This window comes from Pecten maximus, chromosome 16 (assembly GCF_902652985.1).
Source record: "Pecten maximus chromosome 16, xPecMax1.1, whole genome shotgun sequence".
NCBI classification, from domain to species: Eukaryota; Metazoa; Mollusca; class Bivalvia; order Pectinida; family Pectinidae; genus Pecten; species Pecten maximus.
In genome coordinates, this window is record NC_047030.1 from 24923853 (window position 1) to 24945830 (window position 21978).

The 21978-nt window shown below is 36.1% G+C and overlaps 2 protein-coding genes across 4 annotated transcripts in view; one reads left to right on the forward strand and one right to left on the reverse strand.

Annotated features, from left to right (window-relative positions):
- On the reverse strand, positions 1-16801 carry LOC117344899 (glycosyltransferase 8 domain-containing protein 2-like). Of its 2 annotated transcripts, none has more exons than XM_033907772.1 (9): positions 16652-16801; positions 14780-14878; positions 12433-12622; positions 10871-10988; positions 9382-9469; positions 7307-7407; positions 6164-6330; positions 4282-4394; positions 1-1132 (listed from the first exon to the last, which is right to left on the reverse strand). In XM_033907772.1, the coding sequence occupies exons 1-9, from the start codon at positions 16686-16688 to the stop codon at positions 963-965; spliced, it is 1083 nt and encodes a 360-aa protein (XP_033763663.1). In that variant the 5' UTR covers positions 16689-16801; the 3' UTR covers positions 1-962. The 2 variants fall into 2 exon arrangements, with proteins under 2 accessions (XP_033763663.1, XP_033763664.1); XM_033907773.1 differs by having other exon boundaries at positions 16335-16801.
- Positions 16524-21978, forward strand: part of LOC117344898 (probable 28S rRNA (cytosine-C(5))-methyltransferase) — a 14326-nt gene continuing 8871 nt past the window's right edge. The window contains exons 1-3 of one of the 2 annotated variants that reach the window (XM_033907771.1): positions 16524-16614; positions 18337-18522; positions 19274-19388. In XM_033907771.1, coding sequence (XP_033763662.1) covers positions 19322-19388 — 67 coding nt within the window. In that variant the 5' untranslated portion in view covers positions 16524-16614; positions 18337-18522; positions 19274-19321. Of the gene's footprint in view, positions 16615-16992; positions 17139-18336; positions 18523-19273; positions 19389-21978 lie in introns of those variants that run through there. The other variant, XM_033907770.1, reaches the window with a different exon arrangement.

A 21978-nucleotide genomic window follows, 5' to 3' on the forward strand; every position in this document is an offset into this window, starting at 1 on the left:
TTTTTCTGTTATGACTGTATAACAGAAAAAATAATTTATGTTAATCCTTAAATACATTCTACATACATGTACAACTTATATCTGAAATACAACGTCCCGCTACATAAATGTACTTTAAAAAAAAAAAAAAAAAGTAAAACTGTTTAAGAAAAACCCATCCATAGTACAAATGGCAAGATCTATTAAAAATTCTCAATATTCACAAAATATATGTAAAACTCTCACCGATGACACTTTGTTTTCAGTTATATGTTTTTAAAGAATAATAGAATCTTATATGGGCCTGTACCGTGTACAGGGATATTTCAACTCCCGTGTAAGAATTTGGCTGGCAAGCCGAGGCTTATGGTACAGACCCATGTTTGATTACTTTTCTCACATACTGTACTTGATAAAGTAATAAATCGTAAGATGTTGCAAATCTTGTTCATTGCAACGTCATGAAAATGTGCATTGAAATTGATGACATTATACATCTGTGATATGCATTATACATCTGTGATGTGGTTATGCTACAAAAATTAAATTATGACGTCTCGCTAGTGTGAAATCAATTTCACCCTTAGCAACAACTTGATCATCCTGTAAAGTATGTGAGAATATGCTTTACCTATCTACATATGGCATGACAGTAACTTTCACTTATTGGGGAAAATCTGACCTTCATTACATTTTAATTTGCTTCAATGGAATTCTGAAATACATACTGATAGTTGATGTTTAGTTTCTTTCTAAACGAAGAATTTAGCTCACATGACTAGTGTGACCTTGAAGTTAGGTCAAGGTCTTCAATTGAACAAACAGTCTGTTATCAAAGCCTGCCATCGTCCAAATATCATGACCCTTAGACTCCTGGTTATTGAGAAGTTGTTTAAATATTTTAACACATTTGACCTCTTTGACCTTGAAAGTATTTTGTCTCAGGTGTCCTTGAAATGGAACAGTAGGAAGAAATAGCTGGATTAATTTTTACGGACTGGGTGGAATTTCCCAGATGGGTCTGGGACATAGTACTTGTCCCAAATGTCAGAATGAGAAGATACACGTCCCCAAGGTTTGAAGCGACCGTTCCAGTGGAGAAGGTGGGCATAACTTAAGAAACTCTTACTGTAGCTTGTCCTTGTTGTCCATCCTATAAATATATACATGGAGTGAGAACATTTAAACATTAAAGATATATACATGGTGCGAGGACCTTTAAACATTACAGATATATACAGGGTGTGGGGACCTTTAAACATTACAGATATATACATGGTGCGAGGACCTTTAAACATTAGACACATTACAGATATATACATGGTGTGGGGACCTTTAAACATTACAGATATATACATGGTGCGAGGACCTTTAAACATTAGACACATTACAGATATATACATGGTGTGGGGACCTTTAAACATTACAGACATATTCAGACCTGCCAACCTTTCAAATTCAAAAATAGTAATTTGGCCCATTTTTGAGCAAAAAAAGAGTAATTCTTAACAATTCTTGCCAAATCTATTGCATCAAAAAGAGTAATTTGCTACTATTTCGAGAGAAAAAAGAGTAACGACCACCACAAAATAGTAAAGATTACTATAAAATAGTAGTAGTTGGCAGGTCTGCATATTCATGGTGTGAGGACATTTAAACATTACAGACACATTACAGACATATACATGGTGTGGGGACCTTTAAACATTACAGATATATACATGGTGCGAGGACCTTTAAACATTACAGATATATACATGGTGTGGGGACCTTTAAACATTACAGATATATACATGGTGGGGGGACCTTTAAATATTACAGATATATACATGGTGCGAGGACCTTTAACCATTAGACACATTACAGATATATACATGGTGCGAGGAACTTTAAACATTACAGATATATACATGGTGTGGGGACCTTTAAACATTACAGATATATACATGGTGCGAGGACCTTTAAACATTACAGATATATACATGGTGTGGGGACCTTTAAACATAACAGATATATACATGGTGTGGGGACCTTTAAATATTACAGATATATACATGGTGTGGGGACCTTTAAACATTACAGACATATACATGGCGTGGGGACCGTTAAACATTACAGATATATACATGGTGTGGGGACCTTTAAACATTACAGATATATACATGGTGTGGGGACCTTTAAACATTACAGATATATACATGGTGTGGGGACCTTTAAACATTACAGATATATACATGGTGTGGGGACCTTTAAACATTACAGATATATACATGGTGCGAGGACCTTTAACCATTTGACACATTACAGATATATACATGGTGTGGGGACCTTTAAACATTACAGATATATACATGGTGTGGGGACCTTTAAACATTACAGATATATACATGGTGTGGGGACCTTTAAACATTACAGATATATCCATGGTGTGGGGACCTTTAAACATTACAGATATATACATGGTGTGGGGACCTTTAAACATTACAGATATATCCATGGTGTGGGGACCTTTAAACATTACAGATATATACATGGTGCGAGGACCTTTAACCATTAGACACATTACAGATATATACATGGTGTGGGGACCTTTAAACATTACAGACATATACATGGAGTGGGGACCTTTAAACATTACAGATATATACATGGTGTGGGGACCTTTAAACATTACAGATATATACATGGTGTGGGGACCTTTAAACATTACAGATATATCCATGGTGTGGGGACCTTTAAACATTACAGATATATACCTGGTGTGGGGACCTTTAAACATTACAGACATATACCTGGTGTGGGGACCTTTAAACATTACAGATATATACATGGTGCGAGGACCTTTAAACATTACAGATATATACATGGTGGGGGGACCTTTAAATATTACAGATATATACATGGTGCGAGGACCTTTAACCATTAGACACATTACAGATATATACATGGTGTGGGGACCTTTAAACATTACAGATATATACATGGTGTGGGGACCTTTAAATATTACAGATATATACATGGTGTGGGGACCTTTAAACATTACAGACATATACATGGTGTGGGGACCGTTAAACATTACAGATATATACATGGTGTGGGGACCTTTAAACATTACAGATATATACATGGTGTGGGGACCTTTAAACATTACAGATATATACATGGTGTGGGGACCTTTAAACATTACAGATATATACCTGGTGTGGGGACCTTTAAACATTACAGATATATACATGGTGTTGGGACCTTTAAACATTACAGATATATACATGGTGTGGGGACCTTTAAACATTACAGATATATACCTGGTGTGGGGACCTTTAAACATTACAGATATATACATGGTGTGGGGACCTTTAAACATTACAGATATATACATGGTGTGGGGACCTTTAAACATTACAGATATATACATGGTGCGAGGACCTTTAACCATTAGACACATTACAGATACATACATGGTGTGGGGACCTTTAATCATTACAGATATATCCATGGTGTGGGGACCTTTAAACATTACAGATATATACATGGTGTGGGGACCTTTAAACATTACAGATATATACATGGTGCGAGGACCTTTAACCATTAGACACATTACAGATACATACATGGTGTGGGGACCTTTAATCATTACAGATATATCCATGGTGTGGGGACCTTTAAACATTACAGATATATACATGGTGTGGGGACCTTTAAACATTACAGATATATCCATGGTGTGGGGACCTTTAAACATTACAGATATATACATGGTGTGGGGACCTTTAAACATTACAGATATATCCATGGTGTGGGGACCTTTAAACATTACAGATATATACATGGTGTGGGGACCTTTAAACATTACAGATATATACATGGTGTGGGGACCTTTAAACATTACAGATATATCCATGGTGTGGGGACCTTTAAACATTACAGATATATACATGGTGCGAGGACCTTTAACCATTAGACACATTACAGATATATACATGGTGTGGGGACCTTTAAACATTACAGACATATACATGGAGTGGGGACCTTTAAACATTACAGATATATACATGGTGTGGGGACCTTTAAACATTACAGATATATACATGGTGTGGGGACCTTTAAACATTACAGATATATCCATGGTGTGGGGACCTTTAAACATTACAGATATATACCTGGTGTGGGGACCTTTAAACATTACAGACATATACATGGTGTGGGGGTCTTTACACATTAGACATATACATGGTGTGAGGGCCTTTAAAAATTACAGATACACTACAAAGAGACAAAGTGGTTGGGGCAGTCTATACAAACCTAGGTAGCGGACATGCCAGTTAGGATCAATCTCTGTGTATTTGTCATAAAACACGATCATCATCGGTGGTTGTGAAGCCCCACCTCCTCGTTCATTTCCATACACTTCCTCTCTGAAACAAAAATTTAACTTTGTTTAATTTTATTGATGAATTGTCTTCCATTGATGGCATTAAGCTCAACATATTCAAAATATCTGCTTTTTTTTTTGCAGTGCTGAAAAATAACACCTTATCCATGAGTCCAAATATTTTATACTTATTTCCCCCCACTCTCATTAGGGGAGATAACTCTGCGTGATCTCGTCTGGTCTCCTAAATAACTGCCAGGACTGACAATTTTATAAAGGAGATACCAGTTCCAGCATTTTTTGTGGTGAAAAGTGTGATTGAAGAACTATCATGATAATATGACCACATTTTTTTAGAATTAATAAGTAAATGTTAGCAAAAGGATTGATTGTGAATGGTTACCTACAAAATGTACATAACATATTTGGGTGTTACATTTCTCTTGGGGTTTCTGTAGGGTCAGTTCCATTGGAAGATGTAAACTGTATGCTGATTGGTAGGATATCTGTCATTTTAAATGTGTTTGCATTGGTGAGTGAGTTTGGGTACCGTTTGTTTATGTTTAACAGGGAAATGCAAAGGAGTTCAAACCTGGTATCTTTGTACTTTATTCAGACACTCTACCAACAAAAAGGCTCATTGGGCCGCTATCGCTCACTCTAATAAAATCAGGGGATAAGGTTGTGAATCAACAGAGCTGACACGCAGTCTTGTTTCTAAATGTGGGATTTTAATTTTTTAGCTTAAATGAGATCTGCTTTTAGATTTTCCAGCAGCAAATATTTTATCATGAAATGCATATTAAACCAGAATTTTCTTACCGTTACCGTGATACTTACTGTTCACTACGGGAGATACTTACTGTTCACTACGGGAGATACTTACTGTTCACCACGGGAGATACTTACTGTTCACTACGGGAGATACTTACTGTTCACTACGGGAGATACTTACTGTTCACCACGGGAGATACTTACTGTTCACTACGGGAGATACTTACTGTTACTACGGGAGATACTTACTGTTCACTACGGGAGATACTTACTGTTCACTACGGGAGATACTTACTGTTCACTACGGGAGATACTTACTGTTCACTACGGGAGATACTTACTGTTACTACGGGAGATACTTACTGTTACTACGGGAGATACTTACTGTTACTACAGGAGATACTTACTGTTACTACGGGAGATACTTACTGTTCACTACGGGAGATACTTACTGTTCACTACGGGAGATACTTACTGTTACTACGGGAGATACTTACTGTTCACTACGGGAGATACTTACTGTTACTACGGGAGATACTTACTGTTCACCACGGGAGATACTTACTGTTCACTACGGGAGATATTTACTGTTCACCACGGGAGATACTTACTGTTCACTACGGGAGATATTTACTGTTCACCACGGGAGATACTTACTGTTCACTACGGGAGATATTTACTGTTCACCACGGGAGATACTTACTGTTCACCACGGGAGATACTTACTGTTACTACGGGAGATACTAACTGTTACTACGGGAGATACTTACTGTTACTACGGGAGATACTTACTGTTACTACGGGAGATACTTACTGTTACTACGGGAGATACTTACTCTTCACTACGGGAGATACTTACTGTTACTACGGGAGATACTTACTGTTCACTACGGGAGATACTAACTGTTACTACGGGAGATACTTACTGTTACTACGGGAGATACTTACTGTTACTACGGGAGATACTTACTTTTCACTACGGGAGATACTTACTGTTACTACGGGAGATACTAACTGTTAACTACGGATGATACTTACTTTGTATTTAATGTTAGCCAGTACTCCAGCTGTTTTGTGATATTATATTTTCTCCATAGGTCCAACTCTGCCACAAACACACCAGTGTTAAATGCACATTCTGTTGGTTTGAGATCCAGCTTCTGTATGTGGCTATTTTTGAAATCAAGATAATCTGCATAATTGTTCTGAAAAAGAAATACGATGTTTTATAGCATGAATTATTTTTCATTAACAATCATATCAAAATATTGTTTTTGTCAATTTTAGCTAAGGGAATGACTAATATACAGTACCAATTTCTTTTTAATAATAAGGAGATGACATGACTTTATCAAAATGACTAAGAGGTAAAATTTTCAATGACTCAGAGATACAATTTCATCATTTACTCAGAGATACAATTTCATCAATGACTCAGAGATACGATTGCATCAATGATTTGGAGATACAATTTCATCAACAAGTCAAAGATTTGATTTCATCATTTACACAGAGATACAATTTCATCAATGACTCAGAGATATGATTCCATCAATGACTCAGAGAGACGATTTCATTAATTACTCAAGAGATACAATTTCATCAATGAGTCAAAGATACGATTTCACCATTTTCACAGAGATACAATTTCATCAATGATTTGGAGATACGATTTCATCAATGACTCAGATACAATTTCATCAATGACTCAGAGATACGATTGCATCAATGATTTGGAGATACAATTTCATCAATGAGTCAAAGATTCGATTTTCATCATTTTCACAGAGATACAATTTCATCAATCACTCAGAGATTTGATTTCATCAATGACTCAGAGAGACGATTTCATCAATGACTCAGATACAGTTTCATCAAAGAGTCAAAGATTTGATTTCATCATTTTCAGAGATACAATTTCATCAATGAGTCAAAGATACGATTTCATCAATGACTCAGAGATACAATTTCATCAATGAGTCAAAGATACAATTTCATCAATGACTTGAAGATACAAATTGTACAATTTCATCAATGAGTCAAAGATTTGATTTCATCATTTACACAGAGATACAATTTCATCAATGAGTCAAAGATATGACTAAGAGATATGCCTTCATTAACAACTCTGAGATAGGTGGTGAGTGGATCACAGAGGTTTACTGATGGATAAAAACTTACTTTCATGAGAGAAAGTCTCTTGGCTGGCCCAGCACAATCTTTAGAGAATGCTGCGGCATGTCCTTCCTTCATTTTCATGTTGTATAATTCATAAACATCGTCTATATATCAGACAAAACAATGAAATGGTATTATTGTAAAGAAATGGCAAATGAACATACCCATTGCGATAAATTCCATTTTTTATTTACACTTCTGCAAGACATTTCTTCATTGCCTACTTAAACATTTGCATACATTTGACTTTCTATATCTTGCATTCCTGTATAAAAAACCTCAACACATCACAAAATAAAACAGAAACCAATGACTCACCTTGAACAGGTGAGAACAGAAATCAGTAAATCACCTTGAACAGGTGAGAACAGAAACCAGTGACTCACCTTGAACAGGTGAGAACAGAAACCAGTGACTCACCTTAAACAGGTGAGAACCAAAATCAGTAAATCACCTTAAACATGTGAGAACAGAAATCAGTAACTTACCTTGAACAGGTGAGAACAGAAACCAGTGACTCACCTTCGCATGTGGGTTAATGTTGCATTTATAATTAAAAAGAACAAAAAACGTCATGTTTTAACATAAATTCAATATTTAATGATTTCCCGGTTAGTTCTGTTTGTTTTCTTGATCGGATTTTAATGTTAGGTGTCCAACGTCTTTATCGGGATGTTTTCGTCGTTCCTCGTGTTCTCGCGTGGTCACGTGACCGGCACGAAGGACTACATTAACACTTGGTCGGTAAAAATGGCCAGAGCACCCGACCAACGTATTTTGTCGTACAAACAAATATGATACACTTATTCATCGTGCTAAGAAACCGAGAAAAAGTGCTGTACATTCTTCTATTTATTCAAGTATGGTTACATAACGGCGTTATAAACTGGTGTTAATTGAAGAAGTGCCGATTAATTGACCACTTTTTAAGTAATTTTGACGATGTTTGTCATTTTCTTAAGAATGTACAGCACTTTTCGTTGTTCTCATACAATTACCTTCACGCTCTTACCTGTTTCATAAGTATTAATTTAGGGTAGTCGGGTGCTCTAGGACGATTCATAGAGCAAGTGTTAATGTTCATTCTCCAATATTGGAACTCTTCAGTGTTTTAAGTATCGAATTCGGCATATAGAAACGAACAAACGTTAATAAACGAATGCAATGGATCGTAACTAATTCAATTAATTATTTACAGATGATTTCCAAAGACATAAGGTATAGTTAGAAGTTTTCGGCTGTACACATGCAAGTTTGTAAATTCGTCACTGTGATGAAACCACCGTCCTCGTCGTTGCCATGACAGCCGATCGAAGCTGCGATCACGAATGCACTGAGAAAGTGAAAGTTGAAGTATTTTTCGCAACATGCGGTTTAAACTTAAAATTACGTTCACACCTCATATTGATTGGGGTTGCTTAATCATACCTGATCAATTAAATTATCAGAAAACTAACAAAAACACTAAAAAACACAGAATGAAGCCTTCGTGTCAGGCAGTGCAGACACAACGCGGGATCTGTAAACAATGTGACGTCATTGGAATGTACAAGTTGCAACAATGTACAACAATGTATATTTTACATGAATACACTAATGAGCAACAAAACAGGACACAGCATTAACCCACATGCGTTGAACAGGTGTGAACAGAAACCAGTGACTCACCTTGAACAGGTGAGAACCGAAATCAGTAAATCACCTTGAACAGGTGAAAACAGAAACCAGTGACTCACCTTGAACAGGTGAGAACCGAAATCAGTGACTCACCTTAAACAGGTGAGAACAGAAACCAGTGACTCACCTTGAACAGGTGAGAACCGAAACCAGTGACTCACCTTAAACAGGTGAAAACAGAAATCAGTAACTTACCTTAAACAGGTGAGAACAGAAATCAGTAACTTACCTTAAACAGGTGAGAACAGAAATCAGTAACTCACCTTAAAACAGGTGAGAACAGATATCAGCAACTCAACTTGAACATGTGAGATCAGAAATCAGTAACTTACCTTAAACAGGTGAGAACAGAAATCAGTAATTTACCTTAAAACAGGTGAGATCAGAAATCAGTAACTTACCTTGAACAATGCTATCATCATCGATATAGAGAACCCTGCCGTGGATTTTTGGTAATAACTGTGGCAAGTAATACCTCCCAAAGTTTAACTGGAAACAGAAAAAGGATACACATATAAAAACAAAGTAGTGCTTAACAATATTAATATAAAAAGAAATACTAAAGTTTAACTGGAACCAGAAAACGAATACAAAAGTAGAAATACTGTAATCCTACATATTTTATTGGTAATCTTATATTAGCGATAATCTTATTTTAGTGGTTATCTTAGCAACATTCTGAATTTTGTTGCAGTCTATTCCCTTATAGCACTAATCTTATTTTTAGTGGTAATTTCATCTTTGTGGTAATCTTATTTTCTTGGTAATCTTATTTTTAGTGGTTATCTTATTTTAGCGATAATCTTATTCTAATGGTAATCTTATTATTAGTGTTAATTTCATTTTTAGTGTTAATCTTAATTTCATTTTTTAGAGGTAATCTAATTTAAGCGGTAGTATTATATAAGTGGTAATCTTATCTTTAGCGGTCATCTTATTTCAGTGGAAATCTTATTTTAGTAACTTTTGCATATTTTTTTTCTACATCAAGTACTCTGGGTGTACTAATTCATCACTGTGCTTACTGCCTGGTAGTTTAAATTTATATTAAAGCACTAAAATATGAATTAGCTAAAATAAATTCAACACTGACAGAATAATAACATCTCTCAAGATTAAAACACTGACATTATGTATAGGATATACAACATTTCCCCACAAAAACATCGCCCGTTTAAATTGATTTACATACAATGTTCTGTATCTATACATAATGGGTCATAAAACACATACGAAGACTAGAACATTTTTTACGAGAAAAGTTGAAAATTATCGTTAATGATGAGTTGGCGGAAAACAATCATCAGTCCAAATATATCTCTTGAATTAAGATTATGGCAGTTAAATTAAAACAATGTAAAGGTATTTTAAAATCAATTCACCTTGAGAGTTGTTTCCCTTGAAACAGGATACAGTTTATATAATTTCCAGGTAACTATCGCACATCCTATGACTAAATTTATCTTACAATTGCAAAACAAGTTATATCTGCTTCAACTTCTATTCGTCGCTGTTGTTAGTCCAGATGGATGCTCAAGATAGGTATATGCTATACAGGTTGTATCATACTACAAAGTGGTTTAACAATTCATGGATGCATTGATGTATTGGATCTCAGAGTGGTGCATCGACGCATCGTCTATCCTTTATTTGTATCATGATACCTGAAAATTTGTAGTTATCTCCCTTGACTAACGGCAGCCTTCCTTTTGTAGTAAACGACACGTTCCAGCAGCTTATAAAGGTGCCTGTTGGAGTGATAGGTTATCAGTTTCTCATATATCGTGATACAAATCGTATTGCTGCATGTACCAACCTTGGGATACACAGCTCTAATACTACATCACGGGCAATTTTCACTAAAATCAGGAGGAAAATAAAAACACTTACAGGACTGGCGAGCTCTGGACGACCTCCTCTGACCTTTATTTTACCCTTCACCAATTCTTCTGGGAATATACGCAGTTCATAATGTATTTGAAGCAACTTTGACGTTTCTACCCAAAGTCTGTAAAATTAAGTAACATATTTCTCTAGTTATAGGTGCTATGATCAAATATTTACATTTCCAGTGTCTATATAGCCTTGCCAGCTTATTTGACAATTACGCTAGCTAAACTGGTGCATACAAATACATTATTGACAGATCTAGGCCCCAATTTAGCATACACACACTTTTTTCTAATTTTTCTAATTTTTGAATTTATTTCTTTATAAACACACATTGTCATATATATATGAAGTAAATCAAAACAATATGAAAACTAATGAAGATGTAACATTGTAAGTTTATTGAAATTTCTCACGGAAACGGAACAAAGGATAATGCTATTATTGTGGAAATATATTCTGTATTGTTTCTGTAGTTGACAACTTTTCCCGCCAAGTTGGAATCAGCCGTTTTGCAATTCCTTCAAATGCTGGGCTGTTCTGACAGTGTGTATAATGTTCAAAGAATGACAATTACTTTTTTTTTTAAGTGTAAATTAAAATACATATCTGTACTGTCAGAATGTTAACATAAAAAATAATTTCTCTTTTTGTTGTTTACTAGTATGTAAACTGCATATTTTACACATATTAGTGCATCATGTTGAAATATCTTAAACATGTGTGTCATGTACAACATGAGATCAAAGTGGATTATTGACATCTTAGAGAAGAATTTTCTGTGAAATAAAAATAACAATGCTAAAGTTCAACTGTGAACAATATTGCTTTCTGGATTATGATCAGACTCAAAATCAAATGGGCACAACTAGGGACCAAGGGAAACCTACATAAGAAGATCGAGACAAAAATTAAAGGAACCTAAAAATAAAATCTAAGAGATATATCTAAGAAGAACTTTGTGTGAATTAGAAATCTTAATAGAAAACTTTAACATCAGCCATTTTGTTTTCTGAATCAAACTCAAAATAAAGCTAGAAAACTAAGGAGAGGTTATCAAGGACCTATCATGTGTTAAGGGAGCAAAATATACATCATACATCTCCGCCTTCATATCAGTTGAGCAAACAGAAATGGAAATACCTGTATAAAACTCTTTTGTTTGATTTGATTTGTTTCATTTTAATCCTAAATACAACTCCCACTAAGAACCAGGGTCAAATTCAGAGATCCATTTTTTCCTTGACCTTTTCAACAAAATGTCATTCACATTTGACCCAGTGACCTTGATCTTTGGACAGTTGATTCTTTTTTTAATTCCAATGAACATGCGACCATCTTTGATTTTGACAATAGTTATTTGTTACCATTATTTCTTGTAAAGTACTTGGAGAATTTTCTCAAACTTCACTAGTAGGTTCCTCTTAGTCCGTAGTTGTGACAATTTGATTTTGAGTCAGTTCATGAAAACAAAATGGCTGCCAGGCAGCCATCTTGGATTTTGAAAATCAAAGTTTGTTAATGCTATTTCTTGGGGAAAATACTACTGTTACTATATTTACCTGGCTTGGTCAATACATTTTCTGGCGACAAAGAGATGAAACATGATGTTGTGTTTGGTGTTGAGTCGAATGCTGTTGACTAAAGCCATCATGCCACCAATTGTATTAGAATCAGACATAATGCAAACATGGACAGCATCAGATAAGTTCACGTTCTTTTTCTGTTCTATAGCCTCTTGTCTGAAAATACCTGGAAAAATAAACTGTTTGTTACAGATACATCTTCTTTGTTTTGTAGTTTTTGTAGGATAATTTCTTACATTTAATATCAGGGATCGAAATTAACTTTTTTCATCACTAGCAATTCATTGCGAAAACCTAAAATTTCCAATAGCAAAATGAAATTTTGAGCTAGCAAACTTAAAAGCAGTGTTTTCATCAATTTTAATACAAAGTAGAGAAAATACAGGAATCACATCACTTATCAGAAAGATTTCATTCATTTTATGATAATTTCTAATGTTGGTACATATTTTCCACTCATATTTTCACTATTTATGCTTGTGTATCATGTATGTACAGTGGACCCTCGATAATCCGAACACCTTCGTTCCCAGCCCAAACCGTCCGGATTACGAGTTTTCCGGACTACCGAATTTTGTCTACCAGGTCAAAAAAAATTGTTGTGTAAGAGTTATCTCCCTTGACTCTATACAATACGGGACGTTTTAATGACGTTTCATAAACACGTCTTATTGTCAGTCTTTTTAAAAAATAAATATACTTATGTTCTTGATATGATTCTTGTTTTCTTTTATTTTGTAGAAACAAAAAAATAAACAATGTTTTTAAAAGAACATGTGAAGTGAAAGTTGTTTTATTTATAGCGGACATATGTGACCTACAAACAACACACATGGGTTACGTCCCAGAGGTTCACAAACGAGTAGAAATTACATACGTTAAATACCTGAAATGAAAGACCCACTATGTACAATGTACGTTTTTTTTACGTAAATTATGAACCTGAAATGAAAGACCCGGTAAATGTACCATGTGTGTAATTAATAACATGCATCTTTCAATGAGTCGTCATTACACGTAACGGTGTTACAAGCCGATATCCTTGTTTACCCAATACAATTGTTAGTGATGTTAATTACCGATAATAAATTTATTACATGCATTTGTGATTGATTAAGTATCGTATCACATACTGTATGTTAGTGAATTAATTATTGCTAACTACGAAATAGCAATATGTAAATTAACTATAATAGATATTGTACGTCAAGTTGATAAAAGCAAGACCAGTCTACACTATAAAACCCTTTAATACTGAAGCATTTAGGTCGATCGTAAAGAAAAGCAATGTACCGTTATAAAAACAGAGCTACATTGTAACACAGGTAAACACCCGGGGCTATGACCTGGCAGCGGTCGCTATGACTACGCACAGTGTCAAGCGATAGTCTGTACAGCTGTCGACACGGGTGACTTGCCCGACATTTTTCTTTCCTCGTGGTGAAAAAATCGTCCGGATTATCGGGGGAAATTTACTAATGAAAAGTACTTTCCGTTCCCAAAATGGGCTTCCGGAATCGGAAACCGAATTTCCGGACTGGTGAGTACAAATAACGTTACAGAAATCCGTTCCCGTGCTATTCCGTCCGGACTGCGAGTTTTCCGGACTATCGCGGGTCCACTGTATATGAGCAGATCGTCTGGGAAAACATACAAGCAAAAATTTGTGAGTAGGCAAAATTTTCACAAGCATTTCCTGCAATTTAACTGGCATTTTGCAAGTTCTAAAGAGTCACTGTAATTTCCAAACCTGAATATCACCAAAACCTTTTCTTCAGCCTTGTTCATATGTAGAAATTCACACAGAAGGACCGTCAAATATTTATGTGTATAAATTTTGTTTCTGTGACTTTACTCATAAAAAAGACCATTGAAGCATTTGAGTAAAATTTACATATACTAAGACACTCATGAGAGTTTGTTTGTTTTTTTTTAGCGTCCTATTAACAGCCAGGGTCATTTAAGGACGTGCCAGGTTTTGGAGGTGGAGGAAAACCGGAGTACCCGGAGAAAAACCACCGGCCTACGGTCAGCACCTGGCAACTGCCCCACGTAGGTTTCGAACTCGCAACCCAGTGGTGGAGGGCTAGTGTTAAAGTGTCGGGACACCTTAACCACTCGGCCACCGCGGCACTCATGGGAGATATTGTAGTGAAAAGCTCTTGTATATAATCCTGCAAAGGTGACGGAGAGCCCCATCTTGAACCTAACATCGCCATAGCTCATTCATTAGTCTTCTACAGTAGTCTGGTTATACTACACCAGTTTTCTCTACACTATCAGACTGTCACAGTGTAGATTCAGACACAATATTAATACAAACCTTTTTCAATCAAATTTTTGTCTCTTGTATTTGGCAGTATCTGAGGAAGCCACAGATAGATCATGAAACCAAGCCATACCAATGTCAGGACTGCTGCAACTGTAACAGAAGAAAACAGGGTTCCATGATAAAAACATTCACCACCATATGGAATAGCTGCGATAACGTAGCTCGATATCTGGACGACAGACGGACAATTTCTGACAGATGGTCTGCCGGAGAGCAGTGTAGGCAGGGTATGAATATTCGTTCTACATATGGAACAGTCCAGATTATTATTTTTTATCTTTCCCGTTGAATCGAATGCAAAATAAAATAATCATATTATTACAGTTTAGTCATCAGTTTGGTATTACATTATACCAGTATTATTCAAAAGATGTTGATCTTAATCTGACTTTAATGTAAACAGCTTTTGATCATTGTTTGAGTTAAAGATCAACATCAAACAAGACAATTTGATGATTTACAAGTACAGTCCCTCTAGATGCAAAATTATATGCCAATTAAGAATTCGTAGATCTATGATAAATTTCCAACAAATATGTTGAACCTATACCCCATTGTATAATGCACCACAAAGAAGCATGAATCCCTGATATATAGCATGTAGCATATTTGAAGATTTAACACACTAAAGGCATTTTGTCATTTTTTTTGTACCTGTACAAAAATCAGTGTTATTAACCCTTGTCGGTGCTCATGCCCCAGCCCCCTGTGCACAAGAGAAAATCATCATCACTATATTGATCAGGTTGGGCACAACCCTGTATATTGGTAATGTTCAACAGCCAACACAGACACACCAAACTTAATTTACTTGTGATCGACACTGATACCTCTCTCCTGAAGCCCTAGGGCAACTAATTATAAATAACAGGTGGTATCGGTGCGAGTTTCACTTAATCTGCGTACATAATCAAGCATGTATGCAAGTGTCTGATCATGAGTTAGAAAGTACCAGTATATGGCCACCATTGGCGAAACAAACACTGAAAACTGCTGTGTTAATTTTTTTTCTGCATTTCTAGACAACATTGGTGCTGATGGCGACCGACGTCACGAGCACTGATACATTTGAGTGTTGTCCTACTACTTTGAGTAATTAATAACTGAAATTTCTCAGTGACCCCATAACCAAAAAAATGTGGTATATTTTCACACAAAATGAGAATAATTCAGTTGTTTCTTTTGGCTATATGTATACAGTCAACGGAGAAAAAATACCATTTTAGCACCAAGTTAGATATATCAGAAAGAAAAGTTATTGTGCAAATATATAGGCTACAGCCTCAGGTTGGTTATTGGACCATGTTAAAAAGATGGCGTCCTTTTTGTTTACAAACGTTTATAAAAAAAAACTTGTGTTATTTAATTTCTATTTCAAATTATCCTGCATTTGAGTTAATTATTTAAATTATTACTGTACTCAAAGTAGTGATTAGAGTTACTTCAATCAGATCTAGAGCTTCAATTCAGGACAGTCACCCATATGAAGGGTCTGTGGTATAGTTGAGTTATATTTTTTTAGTGACTACCTCACTGAACAACGTACGGTAACGGCGGGTAGGACCGTCGCATTCCATCCAGAGCGATTAGGGTAAAGTGTCTTGGAGTAAGACACGACTACGACAGCACAGACCGACCCGTGTCTCTGCTTCCCGAGACAGATAAGCCGACAAGGGTAAGGAGCGTCGATCAACGTTAACGCACCCGGACTTTTACCGGAGACTGGAGTATGTATACATTACTATTGTGACGTGTCCCTGTGCCTTGAGCTATCGCCAGCTGATCGCTTGCGACCCTTTTGCCTACAAACAATGATTTGTGAATAAGTAAGTACATTAAGTGTCGTTTGATAGCAATACACACTCTTTCTTGAACTACATATCATCATGATTCCTCGCATGCTTCTCCCAGTTTCTGTAATAGATGATGCCGAACGCTTTGGCAAAATCTTCGTTGACACGTAGACAGCTATTACATGAGCGCGGACATATTTGAAATACCCGTATGATAACATTCCTTTAAATATAACTACCAATATAACGGAACGTAACACGTCATGTCGGTAAAATTAATGGATGACGTTAACAACAGCTTTAATTTTGTATTTTAATCAAGCAAGCTTTATATCTTAAGAACATGTATTAGCAAAATGACGAGTTAAGCCCTTCATTAAAATGGTATTCTTTTGCAAGTTTGGTTTTTGATCTGAAAATTATATTTCCCGAGCACATGGCAGTCTAGTGAGATTTGGCAGAGAATGAATCTTTATATTGAGGGATCAAAAGTTCTGCACAAAGTTTTAGAAAAGCACGGGGCAGTGAAAAATCTTGTTTACAGCTCTCAGTATGAGGTAAGAGGTAGAATCTAACCTAGAATTAATACATATTCAGATAAAAAGTGGCATATTACATGATTACTCAAGGCTGATGATGCCCCCCCCCCCCCCCTCCCAAAGATATAGTTAGTTGTTACCCAGAGAATTTTTCAAAAACCATAGTTGGATCATTTTTCTATTTTCCTTATACGGACATGATCACAGTCACAGATCACCATTCCAAAATTGCCGTGCTAGCTAGAACTCTTAGAAAGTTCAGCTGTTGATATAGTCACTGAGGGTGTTCACTGTGTTGACTGTTGAGTGCTATTGGGCACACGTTTTTTTCTGTACTCCTCCGTATGTTTCTGTACCCTGTCACTTGTTCCTGACTCTGTCACACGTTTCTGTGCTCTGTCACACGTTTCAGTACTCTGTCACATGTTTCAGACTGTCACATGTTTCGGACTCTGTCACATGTTTCAAACTGTCACATGTTTCGGACTCTGTCACATGTTTCTGTACTTTCTGTCACATGTTTCTGTTCTCTGTCACATGTTTCGGACTCTGTCACATGTTTCAAACTCCGTCACATGTTTCAGACTGTCACATGTTTCGGACTCTGTCACATGTTTCTGTACTTTCTGTCACATGTTTCTGTACTTTCTGTCACATGTTTCTGTACTTTCTGTCACATGTTTCTGACTCTGTCACACGTTTCTGTACTCTTTCACATGTTTCAGACTCTGTCATATGTTTCTGTACTTTCTGTCACACGTTTCTGTACTGTCACATGTTTCTGACTCTGTCACATGTTTCTGTACTCTCTGTCACATATTTCAGACTGTCACATGTTTCTGACTCTGTAACATGCTTCTGACTCTCTCACATGTTTCTGTAGATAGTCACATTTTTCTGTACTTAAGTCCTAGCTATCACATGTTTTTTTTGTACTCTGTCACACATGTCTGTGCTTGTCACATTTTTCTGTACTCTGTCATATTTTCTGTATTTCTGTCACATGTTGTTTATAATCTGTCACATGTTTTCTGTACTCCTTGTCACATGTTTCTGACTCTGTCACATATTTTGTTACACAGTGTATTGTCACAGGTATTTGTGTACTCTTGTCACATGTTTTTGTGTACTCTTTGTGTACTCTGTCACATATGTTTCTGTGTTTAAGGTTGTATTGATGTAAAGATGAATTTACATACATGCTGATTTTCCACAGAACAAACCACAGCTCATTGGCCTAGTTTGTGAGACACTGAAGTATGGTTCCTTGCTGCAGCAGCTGGTGGATAGCACCAAACTCCTGACAAAAGAACATCTATTGAAGGGAGATAATCTCCTGGCTCGGACACTTGTCCATGATTTCGTGGTCGGTCGTGACATCAAACATGCTGGAAGACTAAAGGTGAGGTTTCCTCTTAAGCTTGCATGCTGTAACTATAGTATACCCAGTATATACACAGTAGCATCTTGTATCTTGTACATTTAAAAATATATTTAAAATTCATCCAGGTACATGTATCTGCAATCCCTAACCTATTTTAAAAAATCTGCACACGTGTAATTGGATCCTACAATATGAAATTGTGTCCATATATTTATATAGTAAGTCTTTAGTAACATAACCTATTTCTTGCCCTGTTCAAGTGTCATAGATACTTTGCAACACAAATATATTAATAGAACCACATGTATTAGTTGATATAAACTGAATTATAATAATAAAATACCTGATGCTTATAAGAGGAGAGGAAAAGTTCAATGAACAAGACAAAGACTCCAACCCCGGACCTCCAAACTCTAGACAGGCACTCTAACCATTTGAGCTGCCTGGACACCGACGTTCAACCAAGTCCAGTTCCGCTACATTCCTGCCTCCTTCAACAAATTACTTAACTCCATATATATAGACACACACATGTACAGGACCCTATAACACCTTCCATGGGTATTTGGTTGGGCACTTAATGTAGCAATAGATAGAAAAACCAAAGACCAGACAGGGACTCTTGACAGACTCTCTAACCAATTGGGCTACCTGTTGACTGGTGTTTAGCCAATTCAATCTCCGTTGTGTACCTAATACAGGTATATTTAAGAGATAGCTGTAGTTGCATGCTTCTAGTTGTATATTCTATATTTATTCTATTTTTCAGCAAGTAATAACTCGTAATCGTGCTGCCCTGACAAAGAAGTATGACTCCATGTTAGCAAATGCTGGTGTTACATCCTGGGAACAGCTTCTGCCTCGGAATGGGACATCGTTCATGGGTAAATATTGATTGTCATTGGCAGAGTGTATATTGGTGGAGTCATCCGTATTTAAACAATTCTTGTTAACACTATTTCTCAGAAAGCACCAAAGGGATCTTTCTCAGATATGATCTATATGTTGCCCTTGGTGCCTAGTTATGCATCCCAACTAGAGTATTCCCCCAATGTTAAAAATAATTTTCATTTATTTTTTAAAGCTTCATAATTATAATAAGTAATCCTGATATTGGCCTCTTCAGATCAAACTTGGAGGCTTCAGATGATGACAAAGCGTGCAAATCACATTTCATTAATTTCCTAAAAAAACAACTTTCATTATTCATATTCTTCAGTGTATTCCATACACATACAATTTTGCACGTCTTAAAGCTTTCATTATTATTCAATAAGCATATTAAAATACACAGCAGCAAACTTCTATAACTATTTATTCTGTAATGGCTCTCAGCATTAAAATCCTGATCTAAGGAAGAACAGCAATGTTCGGCTCACTCTTTTTTAACAATTTAGAATATTATCTGGGTTTTCTATTGAGACCTCTCAGATGCTATTGTGTCCACATTAGGTTCATCAGCATTTAAACAATTTCTACCAGGAGGGACGTTTTGTCTCCACCTAACCCCCCACACCACCATCACCTAGTAATTATTGAGTATTCTATAAGATTAAGAAAATATGTACACCAGTGTAATAATAATCTTAAATTTGTTTACTAAATATACTGTATACCTGGTAATTTTCGCCCCTGTTTCATTTTCGTCATTTTCGTCCTTTGATGATAGGGTGAATTTAAGATGACGGCGAATATTTCAAGCTCAAATATGAAATAAAATCTAGATCTAAAGTTAGGCCTTGTAAATTTGCAATATCACGTTGAGTTAAATCGAGAATATGGGCTAAGACGGCGAATTAGGTTTAGTATATTTGATTTAAAAAAAAAACTATACTAAGTAACTTTAAAAATCCAGTCTTTTTTTTAAATGATGTACACAAAATAGCATCAAATTCTTGCCATTGTGAAAGGCTGATTTTATGAGTTGACAGTTCACCATTGCTTGTGCCTCCATCGATGACAAATGAACAAGAGAAAACACTGGTCAGTAATTAGTCACGGCACGGTGAACTTACAACGGGGTCTTCCCCCAACACCGACTCTGGGGGGGGGGGGGGGGGGGGGGGGGGTGTTCCCGGAACACTAACTCTGGTTAGGGTGGGGTATTTACACAGGGTTTAAGGTGTGTTGATAGGGAGTTATAGTCTGTTACAGAAATTAATATCATCAATGTAAGAACACAGGTAAATCAGCTCAGGTAAATCAACTCACCTGTTAGGTGATCAGAAAATCATTAGCTGTTAATGAAATATTATTGTATTGTATAATGTATCAATGATTGCCAAACTGTTTCAGAAGTAGTGTATAAAACTGAAGCCCACTTTGGAAAATCGTCATATTTTGCTTTGATATTTGAATTATCAACATCTAGGCATACATATGTACTTACTGAATCTTGAATTATAAAACAATTGTATCGTTGGATACTTTTGAATCATATTTTCTGTAAAAACGTGCCATATTGATTTAATTTTTGCTTGTTTTCAGATTTAGTGTAAATATTTAAAAAATACTCTTGACTAATGCTATTATCTAATTTACATTCTTTTATATTATTTCAGCAAATTCAGCCTGGTATCATTTTTATACCCCCCGCAATGAAGTTAGGGGGGTATACTGGAATCAGGTTGTCTGTCCGTCCGTCCGTCCGTCTGTCTGTAGACGCATTTTGTCCGGACAACTCATCCTAAACCGATGGGCCAATTCCGATGAAACTTCACACAAATATTAATGATCATGTGTAGATGTGCATGCCACTTTCTTTTCTTTCAAAATTATGGTTGCTATGGCAACTGGTCACTATAAACAGGTTTTCCGATAAGAACCATAACTTTAAGTTTGTCTGGACAACTCCTCCTAAACTAAATGGCCAATTTCAATGAAACTTCACACAAATATAGAGGACCATGTGCAGATGTGCATGCCACTTTCTTTTCTTTCAAAATTATGGTTGCTATGGCAACTGGTCACTATAAACAGGTTTTCTGATAAGAACCATAACTTTAAGTTTGTCCGGACAACTCCTCCTAAACTGAAGGGTCGATTTCAATGAATCTTCACACAAATATAGAGGACCATGTGTAAATGTGCATGCCACTTTATTTTTCTCAAAATTATGGTTGCTATGGCAACTGGTTACTATAAACAGGTTTTCCGATAAGAACCATAACTTTAAGTTTTGTCCGGACAACTCCTCCTAAACTAAAGGGCCAATTTCAATGAAACTTCACACAAATATAGAGGACCATGTGTAGATGTGCATGCCAGTTTATTTTCACAAAATTATGGTTGCTATGGCAACTGGTCACTATAAACAGGTTTTCTGATAAGAACCATAACTTTAAGTTTGTCCGGACAACTCCTCCTAAACCGAAGGGCCTATTTCAATGAAACGTCACACAAATATAGAGGACCATGTGTAGATGTGCATGCCAGTTTATTTTCACAAAATTATGGTTGCTATGGCAACTGGTC